At 35.0% G+C, this 14,018-nt stretch overlaps 1 protein-coding gene and 1 long non-coding RNA gene across 4 annotated transcripts in view; both read left to right on the top strand.

Annotated features, from left to right (window-relative positions):
- Nucleotides 1–14,018, top strand: part of MAP4K5 (mitogen-activated protein kinase kinase kinase kinase 5) — a 114,643-nt gene that overhangs the window by 22,831 nt on the left and 77,794 nt on the right. For all 3 annotated transcript variants that reach the window (XM_017506742.2, XM_037730770.1, XM_037730771.1), the window contains one exon: nt 2,523–2,580. In XM_017506742.2, the coding sequence (XP_017362231.1) occupies nt 2,523–2,580 (58 nt within the window). The remainder of the gene's footprint in view (nt 1–2,522; nt 2,581–14,018) is intronic.
- The window catches only part of LOC119467968, a 16,104-nt gene continuing 4,682 nt past the window's right edge, over nt 2,597–14,018 (top strand). Inside the window, exons 1-2 of the long non-coding RNA XR_005196602.1 lie at nt 2,597–5,295; nt 12,156–12,160. This is a non-coding gene — a long non-coding RNA (uncharacterized LOC119467968). The remainder of the gene's footprint in view (nt 5,296–12,155; nt 12,161–14,018) is intronic.

Here is a 14,018-nt window from a genome sequence, read left to right as displayed (position 1 = left end):
AGTAGAGACGGGGTTTCACCATGTTGACCAGGATGGTCTCGATCTCTTGACCTCGTGATCCACCCGCCTCGGCCTCCCAAAGTGCTGGGATTACAGGCTTGAGCCACCGCACCCGGCCCGGATTCTAACTCTTGATTTACCCCTGCCAGCAGGATGGCCTTGGGCAAGTCAGCTTTACTAAACTAAGCCTGTGTTTAAATAAATAGAATTAAGTAATATATGTGAAAGTTCCTACAAACGATAAAGCCTTACAAAAATAATTGCCATCATTATTATGGAATTTGTCTTCTAACACACATTTATAATCTACTTAACAAGATTCCCAGGAAGTCAGTTATCATTGCTTGTTCTGGCCATATTTTTTATACCTGAGTCCCACTGGCATGTGAATTGGCTGAGAGGTAGAGAAGCAAAATCTATGTGCATGTATCTTTTTATGACCCAAGGAAGATTTTAGGAACTAGAAGACCTGAGGCTAACAGGCAATTCTTTTGTCCAAAGACAAGAAAGGGGAGAGGGTAGGAATGGTGTGAGGCTTCTGGCTGACTATTGCTCCCTGTTTTTGTAACAGTATTCATAGTTAGGAGAGAAATAACTGTCAAAGGGAGGAAATGAAAGCCTGCTCTTCTTTCCTGAGGCCCCTTCTTAACCTCTTCACTAGATTTGATGAGGAAAATCTGAACTTATCACAAAGTAATTGTGGCTTCTACTGTTGAAAATTATTTTTTTGCAAGGCCTGGTGGTTCACGCCTGTAATCCCAGCGCTTCAGGAGGCCAAGGTGGGCGAATTACTTGAACCCAGGAGTTTGAGACCAGCCTGGGCAACATGGTGAAACCTGTCTCTACAAAAAATACAACAGTTAGCTGAGTGTAGTGGCAGGTGTCTGTAGTCTCAGCTACTTGGGGGGCTGAGGTGGGAAGATCAGTTGAGCCCAGGAGGCGGAAGTTGCAGTGAGATGAGATCCTGCTGCTGCCCTCCAGCCTGGTGACAGTGAGACCCTGTCTCAAAAAAAGACAAAACAAAAGGAAAAATTCTTTTATTTTTCTTTCCATTTGTGTCTTTTCCTTTGTATATCTCTTCCCCCATTCTATTCTTTTTCTCACCCTTTGTATGTCATTTCTAAAAGGATCTCTTTTAAGGTACTCTTCCCTACTTTATCATTCTTCTATTCCTTTCCCCTTTTCTCTTCTTTCCTCTATTTGACTTAATTTGGCAAATTACTATAACTATACTTTTCTATTTTATCATATTTTTTTCTTATTTTTTTCTGCCATTTGAAAGTTGGCATTCAAATCTAATATAGTAAATGAAAAGGCCATAAATTAGTAAATTCCATTTCCACCTATGATATGCCACTGGGTACAATGAAAATAAGCACTCATATTAACAAAGAGAATATAGGGTAAAATGCTTTTAGACTATTTGATGGTATATGTTTATATTCACAACCTTGATATGACCTAGTGATATCATACCTTAGAATCTGTTTAAAACAAACATATCTTAAATAATGAAAAGACTATAACATCCTTAATGTCCAGCAATAAATGAAGATGGTTATATGGACTATGTTATAACCATTTAATTTTTACCTACAATAAGTCTTGGCAGACATGGATTTAACATCCAAGGTCAATGACAGTATAAATTTGCACAGTGTTTTAGAGCAATATGGCAATATACCCGTTATAAATCCACGTAGCTTTTGATCTCACATTGTATGTCTAGGTTGCCTTCATTATAAGCTGATACGTGCTAAAATATTTGTAGTGATATTCATTGCAGTGCTAATTATAGTAAGTTTGTTGATATTTTGTTGAATAGTAGTTTCTCTTCTAGGCATTTAACTGAAGGAAATAATCAAGGCTATGGATAGAGATAAAACTAAGACATATTTAATGCCTATTTTTATCTTTGAAAAAATATTAAAATTATGAATGCCCAACAGTAGATGGTTGGTTAAATTATATATCCTGTCAGTGGAAAATTAGGCAGCATTGCAATCATGTTTTAGAAGACTGTGATGGGCTTATCTTCTTCCATTATGCAAATGCGTATACATATGTATACCAGGAAAGAGATGCATCTACACTGTTTTTGTCTAGGTAGTTAGATATAGATGATTTAATGACCTATGATGATGTTTTCTGATATAAATAAAAACCATGAGATCTTTAAAATTAAAAATATTAACCCAAGGCTGAAGAAAAGCCTTGGTGGAAGTAGACCAAATTTTAAACAGTAGCTGTTTTTGAGCGATGGGACTAATAGTAATTTGTAAAACACTTTTGTGTCTTATCTATATTTTTCTTAAATGGGAAAATGAATATGCTTATTTTATTGGAAATATTTTGTTTTTTAGCTTTGATAAAATATGGTTGATAAACAATTAACATAGTACCAAGTAATTTTGGTACTATGTTATTAAATACATGTATTAAATTTGGTACTATGTTATTTGGTACTATGATGTAATTAAGCTTTTGAATTAACAAGATTTTTGTGTTTATTTTATTTTTAGGCCAGAAATATACACACAGGAGAGCTGGCTGCAGTAAAAATCATTAAATTGGAGCCTGGTATGTATTAAAACCCTCAAGACAATTTTGAACAATTTTCTTGTGCACTTCATAAATATAGGTCTTAAAAGTATTTTCCATATTTCTTTCCTTGTTTCCCTTCTTCCCAAAAGAAGTCTTTATATGTTGTATCAGGTCAATAGAATATCTTCAATTAAACTCCACTGGAGGTGGTTAGTTAAAGGTGAGTTTGATGTGACAGTTTTGTTGCCAAATAAAGTTTGACATGTACACATTCAAAATTGGAAGACAGTTGACAATATTAAAGTAATTTTCTTTTAAGATCATAGTGAAATATTTGAATTTCAGATTTAGCTTTTATGAGAATTTGATTAGGAAAGTATTCAGTGATTTTTTTGTGGTGGATATTTGGGATAATGACATTTGCTTGTCAGCTGTTCCCTTTGATTGGTTTAGGTTTGTTAATTCTGGTCTTAGCTTAATGCTTATTTTATTAACACTTCTGTGTGTCAGAAGACTGCTTGTTTTAAAACACAGTGAATAATTTACTTTGAAAATAGAACTATAACCTTGAAACGGTTTTATGATTTTCATATCCTAAAAGTTTCTAATCAGTGTAGTAGTAGTTTTTGACCAGGTAAGTGAATATTTGGTGGTATGTTCATTTGCTGGTTCATAAACTTAGGCATGTAGGGTAAGTATATGACCATAATTACGCGAGTTTCTTAGTTTGAGCAGTTAAAATGACTTTGCATTTCAGACACAGTATTTAAATCATTATATATGTGATTCATTAGAGAGATAATATACTGAGGTAGCATATGCTGGAACACTTTAAAAATAAGCTTTCAGATATGTCCCAGTGTCTTTTTTTTTCTGGACAAATCGAAATTGTTATAATAATACTCTTTCAAGATCCTCTCATTAAGTTCCACCTAAGTATAAAATGATCTCCAAAATGTCACTAACACAAATAGGGAATATAACACAACTATACAAGCATTTGCCTCTCTTGGAAAAGTCATTAGAGCAAATATTCAAATTATATTCAAGGATGATTCAAGTTATGTCCAGGAACTGGCCTGTGCTCTCAGAGAAAACAAAAATGTTTATCCCCTTTCTGCCTTCAGCGAGTGCAGTGGGCTTGTTGTAGCACAGTTTCACTTACTTGATTTGAGGGTATGGCTTATTTTTTTCTAGGTTGATGCAAAAGTAATTGCAGTTTTTGCCAACCTAATATTACAGTTCATTATAATGAATTAATGGGTATATTTTTTAAATTCTGCAATTCTTAATTCTCAGTAAGCCTTATATTAGAACTAACATAAGAAGACAATTTAGTAAAAAAAAGAAAAATATGTGTATGATTACTTAAAATGTAAGGTTTAAATGCTAGGATCATAAATTAAGACCCTTTGAAAGGCTGGAATTTCTTACTGCCTTGTTTTGTGAAAGTTACTGACTATTTTATGTTAGTCGTGACCCATGTATTAAGATTGAATAATATTTCAACTTGTTCCCCAAGAAAGAATAACATGAAAGTTCAGTAAACATTGATGATGTGATCTTAGTATTTGGCCATTTTAAAATTTTGTTGGTTGTCTATTCTTATGTTTTGCCACAGTCCTATCAGGTTATTTGTATTTTATTCTCGATTTTTAGATCCTGTTTGCACTTTGAGGGTAGTGACTCTTCATTATGTATTTTACATTTCCCCCAATTTGTTTTCTTTCTTTGTACTCTGCCTATACTTTTCTTTTCCATGTGGAAGTCTTCTTTTTTCTCTTAGACAAATTTGTTAGTCCTCCTTTCTGTATTCCTCATTTCCCTTACTTAGGCCTTTTCTCCTAATTATAAAAATTTTAACGTAATTTCTTCTAGTTTTTCCTTTTTTCTTCTAAAATTTAAATATTTGCTCAATCAGGAACGAGTTTGTTCTAAGGGATGAGAGAACTCTATGTATATTCTTTTTCAAATGGCTAGTTTCCTAAAGCCGTTACTATGTATTTAGTCTCTTATCCACAGATTTGAAACGTCTTGGTTGTCAATTTCCATGTAAGCATAGATTTTGCATTCTCTTTCAGTGGTTTTCTTTTTTCTATTCCTACTTTAATACTATCCTGATTTTGATTACTGTAACTTTTCATTGCATATTACTATGTAAAATTCCTTTTATTTTTCAGATACTTTCTGTTTGTAAAATGTTTTCTTCAGGAGAACTTTTAAATCATTTTTATCAAGGAGAAAAAAGGCACTTAGATTAATGTAGGAGATTTGGCATTTTTACAGTGATAAAGGTTTTTTCTTATTCAGATGCTTAGGAAAGTTTTTGCCATATACATCTTCATATTTATGGTATTTTTCACTATTGTGAATGTGTTTCTTTTTTCCTTATGCTTTCTAATTGGTTATTGTAGATGTTTACTTCAGACACTGATTTTATTGGATATATTTTGTCTCTGGCAGTCTTATAGAATTCACATTTTTCTGGTAGTTTTCAAATGTTTTTAATTGTTTTTGTAACTGTACAGTCATATCGTATAGAATGTTATTTTTGGCCAGGACTTTCACATTGTAGGTTGGTGCTTCTAGTATTTACGCATTGAGCATTAACCCATTTATGCTGGAGGTTGCAGTTTTTTCAATTGCAGACATGTGAAAAATCAGACCTTGGCGATGACCTTGAGCAGTAGTAGGATATAAATAACTCCCACAATCTTAGAGTTCCAACAATGGAACAGTAGGCATAAATGGGTTCTGACAGAAGTGTTGATCATCTTCCACTGTAGTGATTTTGTTCATTTCTCCTTCCATTTGTGTCACATCTGCTTAATGTATTATAAGTCTGTCATTTGACCCATAAAATTTATTTTTGTATTATGTTTTCATTTCTTTGTTAATTAATGTTTATTGAATGCCTAATTATGCCAAGCTCTGTTCTAGAGGGTAGGAATGTAGAAGAGAACAAAAAGGCAAAGACCTTGTTCTCATGGAACTTGAATTCTAGTGGGAGAGATAGAATGATGGAATAAATATATAATGCATTAGTCACTCATATTGGTCAATGGCTTCAGTCTTTCCCTTACTGTTGTGACTTGTGTCCTTCATCTTTAATCGTTCACTCCCTAGTGCTCTTCTATACCCTTTTTACCGTGAATATAACTTTATCCGACATTGATATTGCCAATGCTGCTTTTTCTTTTACTAATACAAACCTGTATTAGTATGTATACCTTCTTTTAAGAAATATTATATTTATAATTTATAAATGTCACGACCAATTATTTAGACTTAGTTTTATATTTAATAGATTTACTACCCACCATTGGTCTTTTTGTGCTGTTTTCTTTCCATTCTCACCTACTTAGTATCAACTGCCAATAGACTAAACCGTATTATCAAAAAGATTTTCCAGTATTAGGAATATTATATTTTAAATCCACAAGTAGATTGTTCTTCTCAAACCTGCTTTTCCCTCCATCTTCCCCATTTTGCTAAGCAATTAACCAAGCCAAAAATCTGGGCATTAACCTTGGTTTCTCTCTTATTTGTGTTCAAGAATCAGTCTGTCAGCAAGTTGCCTCAACTCCACCTGCAAAACACATCTGAATTTGTCTGCTTATCTTTATTGCCCATCTCCACCCTTTTAGGTCTTGTTGCCTCTCCCACATCTCTCATTTCCCACCATCTAGTTTCCAGAAAGCCTCTTGAGTGAACTTTTTAAAACATGAATTATATCATCACACTCTCCTGCTTAACACTTCCCCGAAGCTTCCATATCCACTTAGAAACATACTCAGATTTTTAGCCTCATTTATAAAACCCTGCGTGATCTGCTCTGCCCACTTTTCTGAGCTCATTGCATATGTTTCTCTCTACTCTAGTATGCCTCTGTTTTCTTTTTATTTAAACAGTCCAAGTTTAAAGCGGTTCTTCTCTTTTGCCTGAGGTAGCTGTTTTTCATGATCTTTGCTCTGAAGGCTCCTGGTCATTCAGACCTCAGCTTAAATAAATATCATATCCTCAGAGAGGCCAATCCCCTTGTTATTTTAGTTCACTTCATAGGAAACGTGAGTGCCTGATACTTTTCTTGTTTGTTTATATGTATACATGTATGTATTTTGTTTGTCTCCTAGAATGTAAGATTCATGAGAATAGTGATTATTCTCACTCCTATATTTCACCACTTGGGACAGCGTAAGCACGTAATGGAAACTGCAGTATTCTTCCTACAAAAGAATATTAAAGATGTCTTTCTGTTGCCTTTGAATGAGAATGACGATTTGACTAGGTATAAAATGATTACATCACACGTTCTTCTCCCTCTACCTTCAAAAAAATCTGTAGACATTTTTTTCCCTTGAATATTGTTGGAAAGAACTGTAAGGTTTACCTGATATTTTTGCCCTAGTAGGTAACTTGCCGTCACTCCTGATTGTTTGTAACAAAAGCTGGCATTTCTTTGTCTTCAAAATTAGTAATCTCAACAGAATATAATTTGGTCTCAGTAATTTTCTATAGGTTTTTCTCTCTGAGACATAATGAGCTGCTTTTTTCATCTGCAGCTTTGATTTTTTCTCTATTTCAAGAAACTGTTTTTGAAGATTCTTGAATTTTTTACTTCATTACTTTGGAAAGTAAAGAATTTTTAAAGTCTGCCATCATATCAATGACTAATTTGTCTCCAGTACTGCTTTTGTTTTGTTTTGTTTTAAATAGGGTCTCTCTCTCTCTCTCTGTTGCCAGGCTGGAATGCAGTGGCATGATCTGGGCTTATTGCAACCTCCACCAGCCAGGTTCAAGCCATTATCGTGCATCAGCCTCCCGAGTAGCTGAAATTACAAATGCATGCCACCACACCCAGCTAATTTTTGTATTTTTAGCAGAGACAGGGTTTCTCCATGTTGTCCAGGCTACTCTGTCGGACTCCTGGCCTCAAGTGATCTACCCATCTCAGCCTCCCGAAGTGCTGGGATTATAGTCGAGAACCACCATGCCCAGCCCCCAGTACTGCTTCTATTACTTGATGGTTCCAGTGCTTTTATTAGTTCTATACAAGTATTATTTTTATGGAGCTTACCCCCTTAACTCCACCAGTTTCTTTCTGTTTCATTTTGTTGCCCAATTACCTATACTCTTTTTTCCCTTTCACATTTCTGAGAGTTTGAAACACTGTTGTCTTAAATTTTCTTTCAAAATGAATTCTTCGTGTCTTCAGCATCCTATATTTATCTTTTTTTTTTTTTTTTTTGGCTGGGGAATTTTGGTGGGAAATCAATGGGTTTTTAGCATTATCAGGAAAGCCAAAGTAGATGGTATTTTTTACATTTTTGGAGCAGACTTAAGGGAATGTTTCGGCTAAAAAAAATATATAATGATATGCTAATGAATTTTCCCAGCTTTCAGTTCAGATACTTCAAATAATTTTGGAGACTGCTGTATTTCAAAAATGAATTCTTAACTATATTCACCAGCTTTCAAAAACTTGCACTAAAACCAGCGTAATACAAAAATGCTTTCTTGTATTGATTTAACAGATGAACTGGTTTAAAATTGTATTTAGACATGAAAAGATAATTATTTGCCAATATGACTTAGAAAAAAACTTATGTCTGGTAAAACATAAACAAAATTTTTTTAAATAAATGAAATTCCAGCTGTAAACTTAATAGTGCTTTTCCCCACTGTGTAAAATAGGATATTAAAGTTTATAGTAATTTTAGAGTCCTAAATTGTATTTACTGACTTGCCTCTGGCAATTTAATTTTATGATGCTATATTCAAAATTTTGCTGAAACAGATTGCTTTTGAAGTTCTTCCTAATATTCGAAAAAAATGCTACAGTAAGCCTTAGAGTTAAAAATAGGTTAGCACCGAGAATCGCTTTTTTAAATTAGCCACAAAAGTATTTGTAAAAGAAAATGAAGTCAGCATCCTTCTTATGTCTGCATGTTCTTGTTACTCTTTGGATATACAGGCAAAATGATTACTTTCAGGAATGATTTACCATTTCTACCTCATTTTTATAGTAGATACTTATTAAATAGAGTTTGACTTACCAGTGATTAGCATTGAAAATAATGCTAGTGGAGTTTTAGTTGCATTTTTCATCTCTTTGGTTAGGCATCCAGAGTTCCCTAGAAGAGCAGGCAGATATTATGATGATTCATGCCACCATGTTTTTCTGTCTTTTGTCTGAATTTCAGCCTACCATCTAACTCATTTTACAGATGCTTAGTTTACTCAAGTCTGTAGCTAGTGGTGGCCAACAGCCAGAGCAGGAACAAAGTTTGTGGGAAAACTTACCATCAGAATCCTTCTTTTCTTCCCCTCTCTCCTTCTCCCATTATCCCTCTTTTATGGTGAAACTACAAAATAGTATTTTAAGCTTATGAAAATTACAGTTTGTTACATATTGGGAGCTTTGCTTACAGGGGTAGAATTTAATACATCACCAACCAGGATGATTAATGTAATACCCTTTTGCTTTGTGCCTTTGCTTATCTTTTAAAATGTTAAATTGGAAATACTTATAGTAATTTTTAATAAAAGTATTTCTTTAGACAGTTTTTGAAATAAGTAGGAATCTTTAACTATCTTTGAATAGATGTTTAAAGCTTTCCTTGGACTTGCAGGGAATACTTTATCCTGTTTCCTGAAAGTATAAGCAGAGAAAGTTGAATATATCTTAAAAAGTCAAGAAGTATACGGAGGTTTAAACCACCCATAGATTTGCCTTGTGAAAATTCTTGAAAGAAATCCCAAGTTAGGCTGTTTGGCCAAATAGGACAAGTGTCAGCTATTCTGGTTAGGTGGTGGTATGTTCTTTACAGAATTTTTTTTTTTTTTTTTTTGGAGACGGAGTCTCACTCTGTCACCCAGGATGGAGTATAGTGGCGTGATCTCAGCTCACTGCAACCTCCACCTCCCAGGTTCAAGCAGTTCTCCTGCTTCAGCCTCTCAAGTAGCTGGCACTATAGGTGTGCACCACCACGCCTGGCTAATTCTTATATTATTAGTAGAGACAGCGTTTCACCGTATTGGCCCAGCTGGTCTCGAACTCCTGACCTCGTGATCCACCTGCCTCAGCCTTCCAAAGTGCTGGGATTACAGGTGTGAGCCACCGTGCCCGGCCATTTTCAGAATTTCTATTCAAACTCTAACAACCTTTATTTTTAAAAATATTCTGTAAAGTAAAATATTTGTACCCTGTCTTCACTGTTTGGACAGTTCAAATCTGAATTAATGGAAAATGTTAATTTGAAGGCACAAATACATGCCCCAAATGTCATTTTATTAGTTTTAAATAATAGATACAGAAAATGAATAAAGGTTAGTGTTGTTTACTAATGTTTTGTGTTTAACATTCTACATTCATTATGCTCATTGGAAAAAATCATATTTACTTATGAACCAAAACAGCCATATTCACAAGATTGCCACCATTGTGTCACTGTATTTTTCATGGTTGTTTATAAATTAGCTGACAGAATATTTAGCATTGAGTTAACTGATTCTGAAAATAGTACTGCTGATGTATTCACTGTACAATGAGCTACCAGTAAAATTAGTTTTCCTTTTGATACCTATCTTTAACATTAAATTATTTCATAAACTTCAGAAATGTATCTGGTACTTACTAGTGCAGAAAACTTTTGTCATTGCAAATCTTAAGAGATCTAATTTTTGCATTGTAATTTTGCTATAAGTGATAAACACATTTTTAGGTTACTGCATATTTATGTTGTTTTAGAAGTTTTTATTTTTTACTTTTTTGGTCTGGGAGCAGTGGTTCACACCTGTAGTCTCAGCACTTTGGGAGGCTGAGGTGGGAGGATCTTTTGAGCCCAGGAATTCAAGACCAGCCTGGGGAATATGGTAAGACCTCATCTCTACAAAAATTTTTAAAAATTAGCAGAGCATGGCAGCCTGCTTCTGTAGTTCCAGCTGCTCAGGACACTGAGGCTAGAGGATCTTTTGAGCCCAGGAGGTTGAGGCTTCAATGAACCATGTTCACATCACTGCATTCCACTGTGGGCAACACAATGAAATCCTCTCAAAAAAAGAAAGAAAGAAAAAAATATGTATTATATGTATCTAGAAACTTGAACATCCAAACATCTAACTGTAGTAAAATCATTAAATTAGGTTATACTCATATCATTTTCATATTTTTTAAATTTCAGTAAAAAACGTAAACTTTACTGTCTTACCATTTTTTGGTTTTTGTTTTTGTTTTTTTGTTTTTTGATATGGAGTCTTGCTCTTGGCACCCCGGCTGGAGTGCAGTGGTGCGATTTTGACTTCACTGCAACTTCTGCCTCCTGGGTTCAAGCCATTCTCCTGCCCTAGCCTCCCAAGTAGCTGGGATTACGCCACCAGGCCCAGCTAATTTTTTGTATTTTTAGTAAAGACGGCTTTTACCATGTTGGCCAGGCTGTTCTTGAACTCCTGAACACCCTCCTCGGCCTCCAAAAGTGCTAGGATTACAGGCATGAGACACTGTTCCCAGCTGTCTTATAATCATTTTTAAGTGCATTGTTTAGTAGTTTTAAGTATATTTACATTGTTGTGAAACAGATCTCTAGAATTTTTCATATTGCAAAACTGAAACTATATTCATTTGATAAAACTCCTCTTTGTTGCCTCCCCACAGCCACTAGTAACCACCATTCAACAGTTGGTATCTATGAATTTGGCTCCTTTAGATACTTCATATAAGTGAAGTCATACAGTATTTGTCCTTTTCTGACTAGCCTATTTCACTTAGCATAATGTTCTCAAGTTTCATCTATGTTGGAGCATGAGACAGGATTTTAAGTTTGAGTACTTTTCATATACTACAGTTTTTTTCATTCATCTGTCAATAGACATTGTATATAACTAGGTTGCCTCCACCTCTTGGCTATTGTAAATAGTACTGCTATGGACATGGATTTACAAATCTCTCTTTGAGATCCTATTTTCAGTTATTTTGGATATCAGCCTAGAAGTATGATTATTGGTCATCTGATAGTTCCACACTTATTTTTTTGAGAAACTGCCATACTGTTTTCTGTAGCAGCCTCACAAGTTTGCAATGTCAATAACAGTGCATAAGGGTTCTAGCTTCTCTACATCACCTCTAACATTTTTTTTCTGTTGTTGTTTTTTTTAATCATAGCCATCCTAATGGGTGTAAAGTGATATTGTGATTTTATTTGTGTTTCTCTGAATTATGATGTTGAGCATGTTTTCATATGCTTATTGGCTGTTTGCAGGTCATCTTTGGATAAATGTCTATTGAAGTCCTTTCCCACTTTTAAAATCATGTTATTTGATTTTTTTGCTGTTGAGTCGTAGGAGTTGTTTATGTATTCTGAATATTAAACCCTTCTTGGATACAGAATTTATAAATATTTTCTCCTATTCCATAGATTGCCCTTTCAACTATGTCCCTTAGTGAACAAAAATTTTAAAATTTCATGTGGTCTTACCTTTTTTGGTACCTGTGCTTTTGGTGTCATATACAAGAAATCACTGCCAAATCCAGTGCCATGAAGCTTTTCATCTGTGATTTCTTCTAGGAGTTTGATAGTTTGGGGTCTTACATTTAGATCTTTAAATCATTTCAGGTTAAGTTTTGTGTATGGATTAAGGCAGGGGTCCAACTTCATTCTTTTGCATGTGGATATCCAGCTTCCCTAATACCATTTGTTGAAGAGACTGCCCTCTCCCCATCAAGTAGTCCTGATACCCTTGTTTGAAGATCATTTGGCCATATACATGAGGGTTTATTTCTGGGCTCTCTCTTCTATTCCATTGGTCTTTAATATGTCTGTCTTTATACCAGTACCCTACTGTTTTTATTATGGTAGCTTTTACTAAGTTTTGAAATCAGGAAGCGTGAGTCTTCCAACTTTGTTCCTCTTTTTCAAAATTCTTTTGGCTATGGAGAGTCTCTAAATTTTATACAAATTTTAGAATGAATCATTCCTATTTCTGCAAATAAAAGGTTACCGAAATTTTTCATAGGGATTGTGTAGCTCTTTATATCACTTTGGGTAGTATTGACATCTTCATAATATTAACTTGGGCTGGGCATGGTGGCTCACGCCTGTAATCCCACCACTTTGGGAAGCCGAGGTGGGCGGATCACCATGTCAGGAATTCGAGACCAGCCTGGCCAATATGGTGAAACCCTGTCTCTACTCTAAATACAAGATGGTGGTGCACACCTGTAGTCCCAGCTACTTGGGTGGCTAAGGCAGAAGAATCGCTTGAACCCAGGAGGCAGAGGTTGCAGTGAGCCGAGATTGTGCCACTGCACTCCAGCCTGGGCGACAGAGCAAGACTCCGTCTCAAAAATTTTTAAAAATTTAAAAAATAATAAAATATTTCCACATATTTGTGTCATCTTTAATGTCTTTCAACAATGTTTTATAGTTTTTAGCACACAAGTCTTTCACTTATTTAGTTCAGTTTATTCCTAATTGTTCTTTTTTTTGAGATGGAGTCTCACTCTGTCGCCTAGGCTGGAGTGCAGTGGGGTGATCTTGGCTCACTGCAACCTCTGCCTCCCAGGTTCAAGTGAGTCTCATGTTTCAGTCTCCTGAGCAGCTGGGATTACAGGTGTGTGCCACCATGCCCAGCTAATTTTTGTATTTTTAGTAGAGACAGGGTTTCACCATGTTGGCCAGGCTGGTCTTGAACTCCTGACCTCAGGTCATCCACCCACCTTGGCCTCCCAAAGTGCTGGAAATACCGATGTGAGCCACTGCGCCTGGCTAATTGTTCTTTTTGATGCTATTGTAAATAAATTGTTTTCTTAATTTCCTTTTATGATTGTTCATTGTTACTGTACAGAAACACAACTGATTTTTCTGTTTTGATTTTGTATCTTACAATTTGCTGAATTTGTTTGTTAGTTCCAATAGATTTTTTTAATGGACTTTAGGAGTTTATGTATATAAGATCATGTCATCTCTGAACAGAGATTTTTTACTTATTTCTTTCCATTTTGGGTAACTTTTATGTGATTTTTAATGACCTGAGCAATGGGTACAAAATATTGATCAGTGAAAATAGCCTGTGAAACACTAGAGTATGGTTCAAATTGTGTATATGATATGCAGAACTTCATAATTACAGTACTTACAGGACTGGAAAAAAAATCAAAATGCTAATGGTGTCAGCCTGAGCAACATAATGGAGATCCCATCTCTACTAAAAAAATTTTTTAAATATCATCTGGGCGTGGCAGCATAAACCTGTAGTCCTAGCTACTTGGGAGGCTGAGGCAGAAGGATTGTTTGAGCCCAGGAGTTTGAAGCTGCAGTAAGCAATGATTGTGCCACTGCATTCCAGCCTGGGTGACAAGAAGACTCTTTCCCTTAAACAAACAAAAAGTGAACAATGGGTGTCTCTGGTACATTTGTGGTTGATTTTTATTTCATTCTTGATTTTTTTCCTTTCTTTTTTTTTTTTTTTTTTTTTTT

This window comes from Cebus imitator, unplaced genomic scaffold (assembly GCF_001604975.1).
Source record: "Cebus imitator isolate Cc_AM_T3 unplaced genomic scaffold, Cebus_imitator-1.0 Scaffold358, whole genome shotgun sequence".
NCBI lineage: Eukaryota > Metazoa > Chordata > Mammalia > Primates > Cebidae > Cebus > Cebus imitator.
Note: the sequence above shows the minus strand (reverse complement) of the source record. Positions and strands in the feature narration are given on the sequence as shown.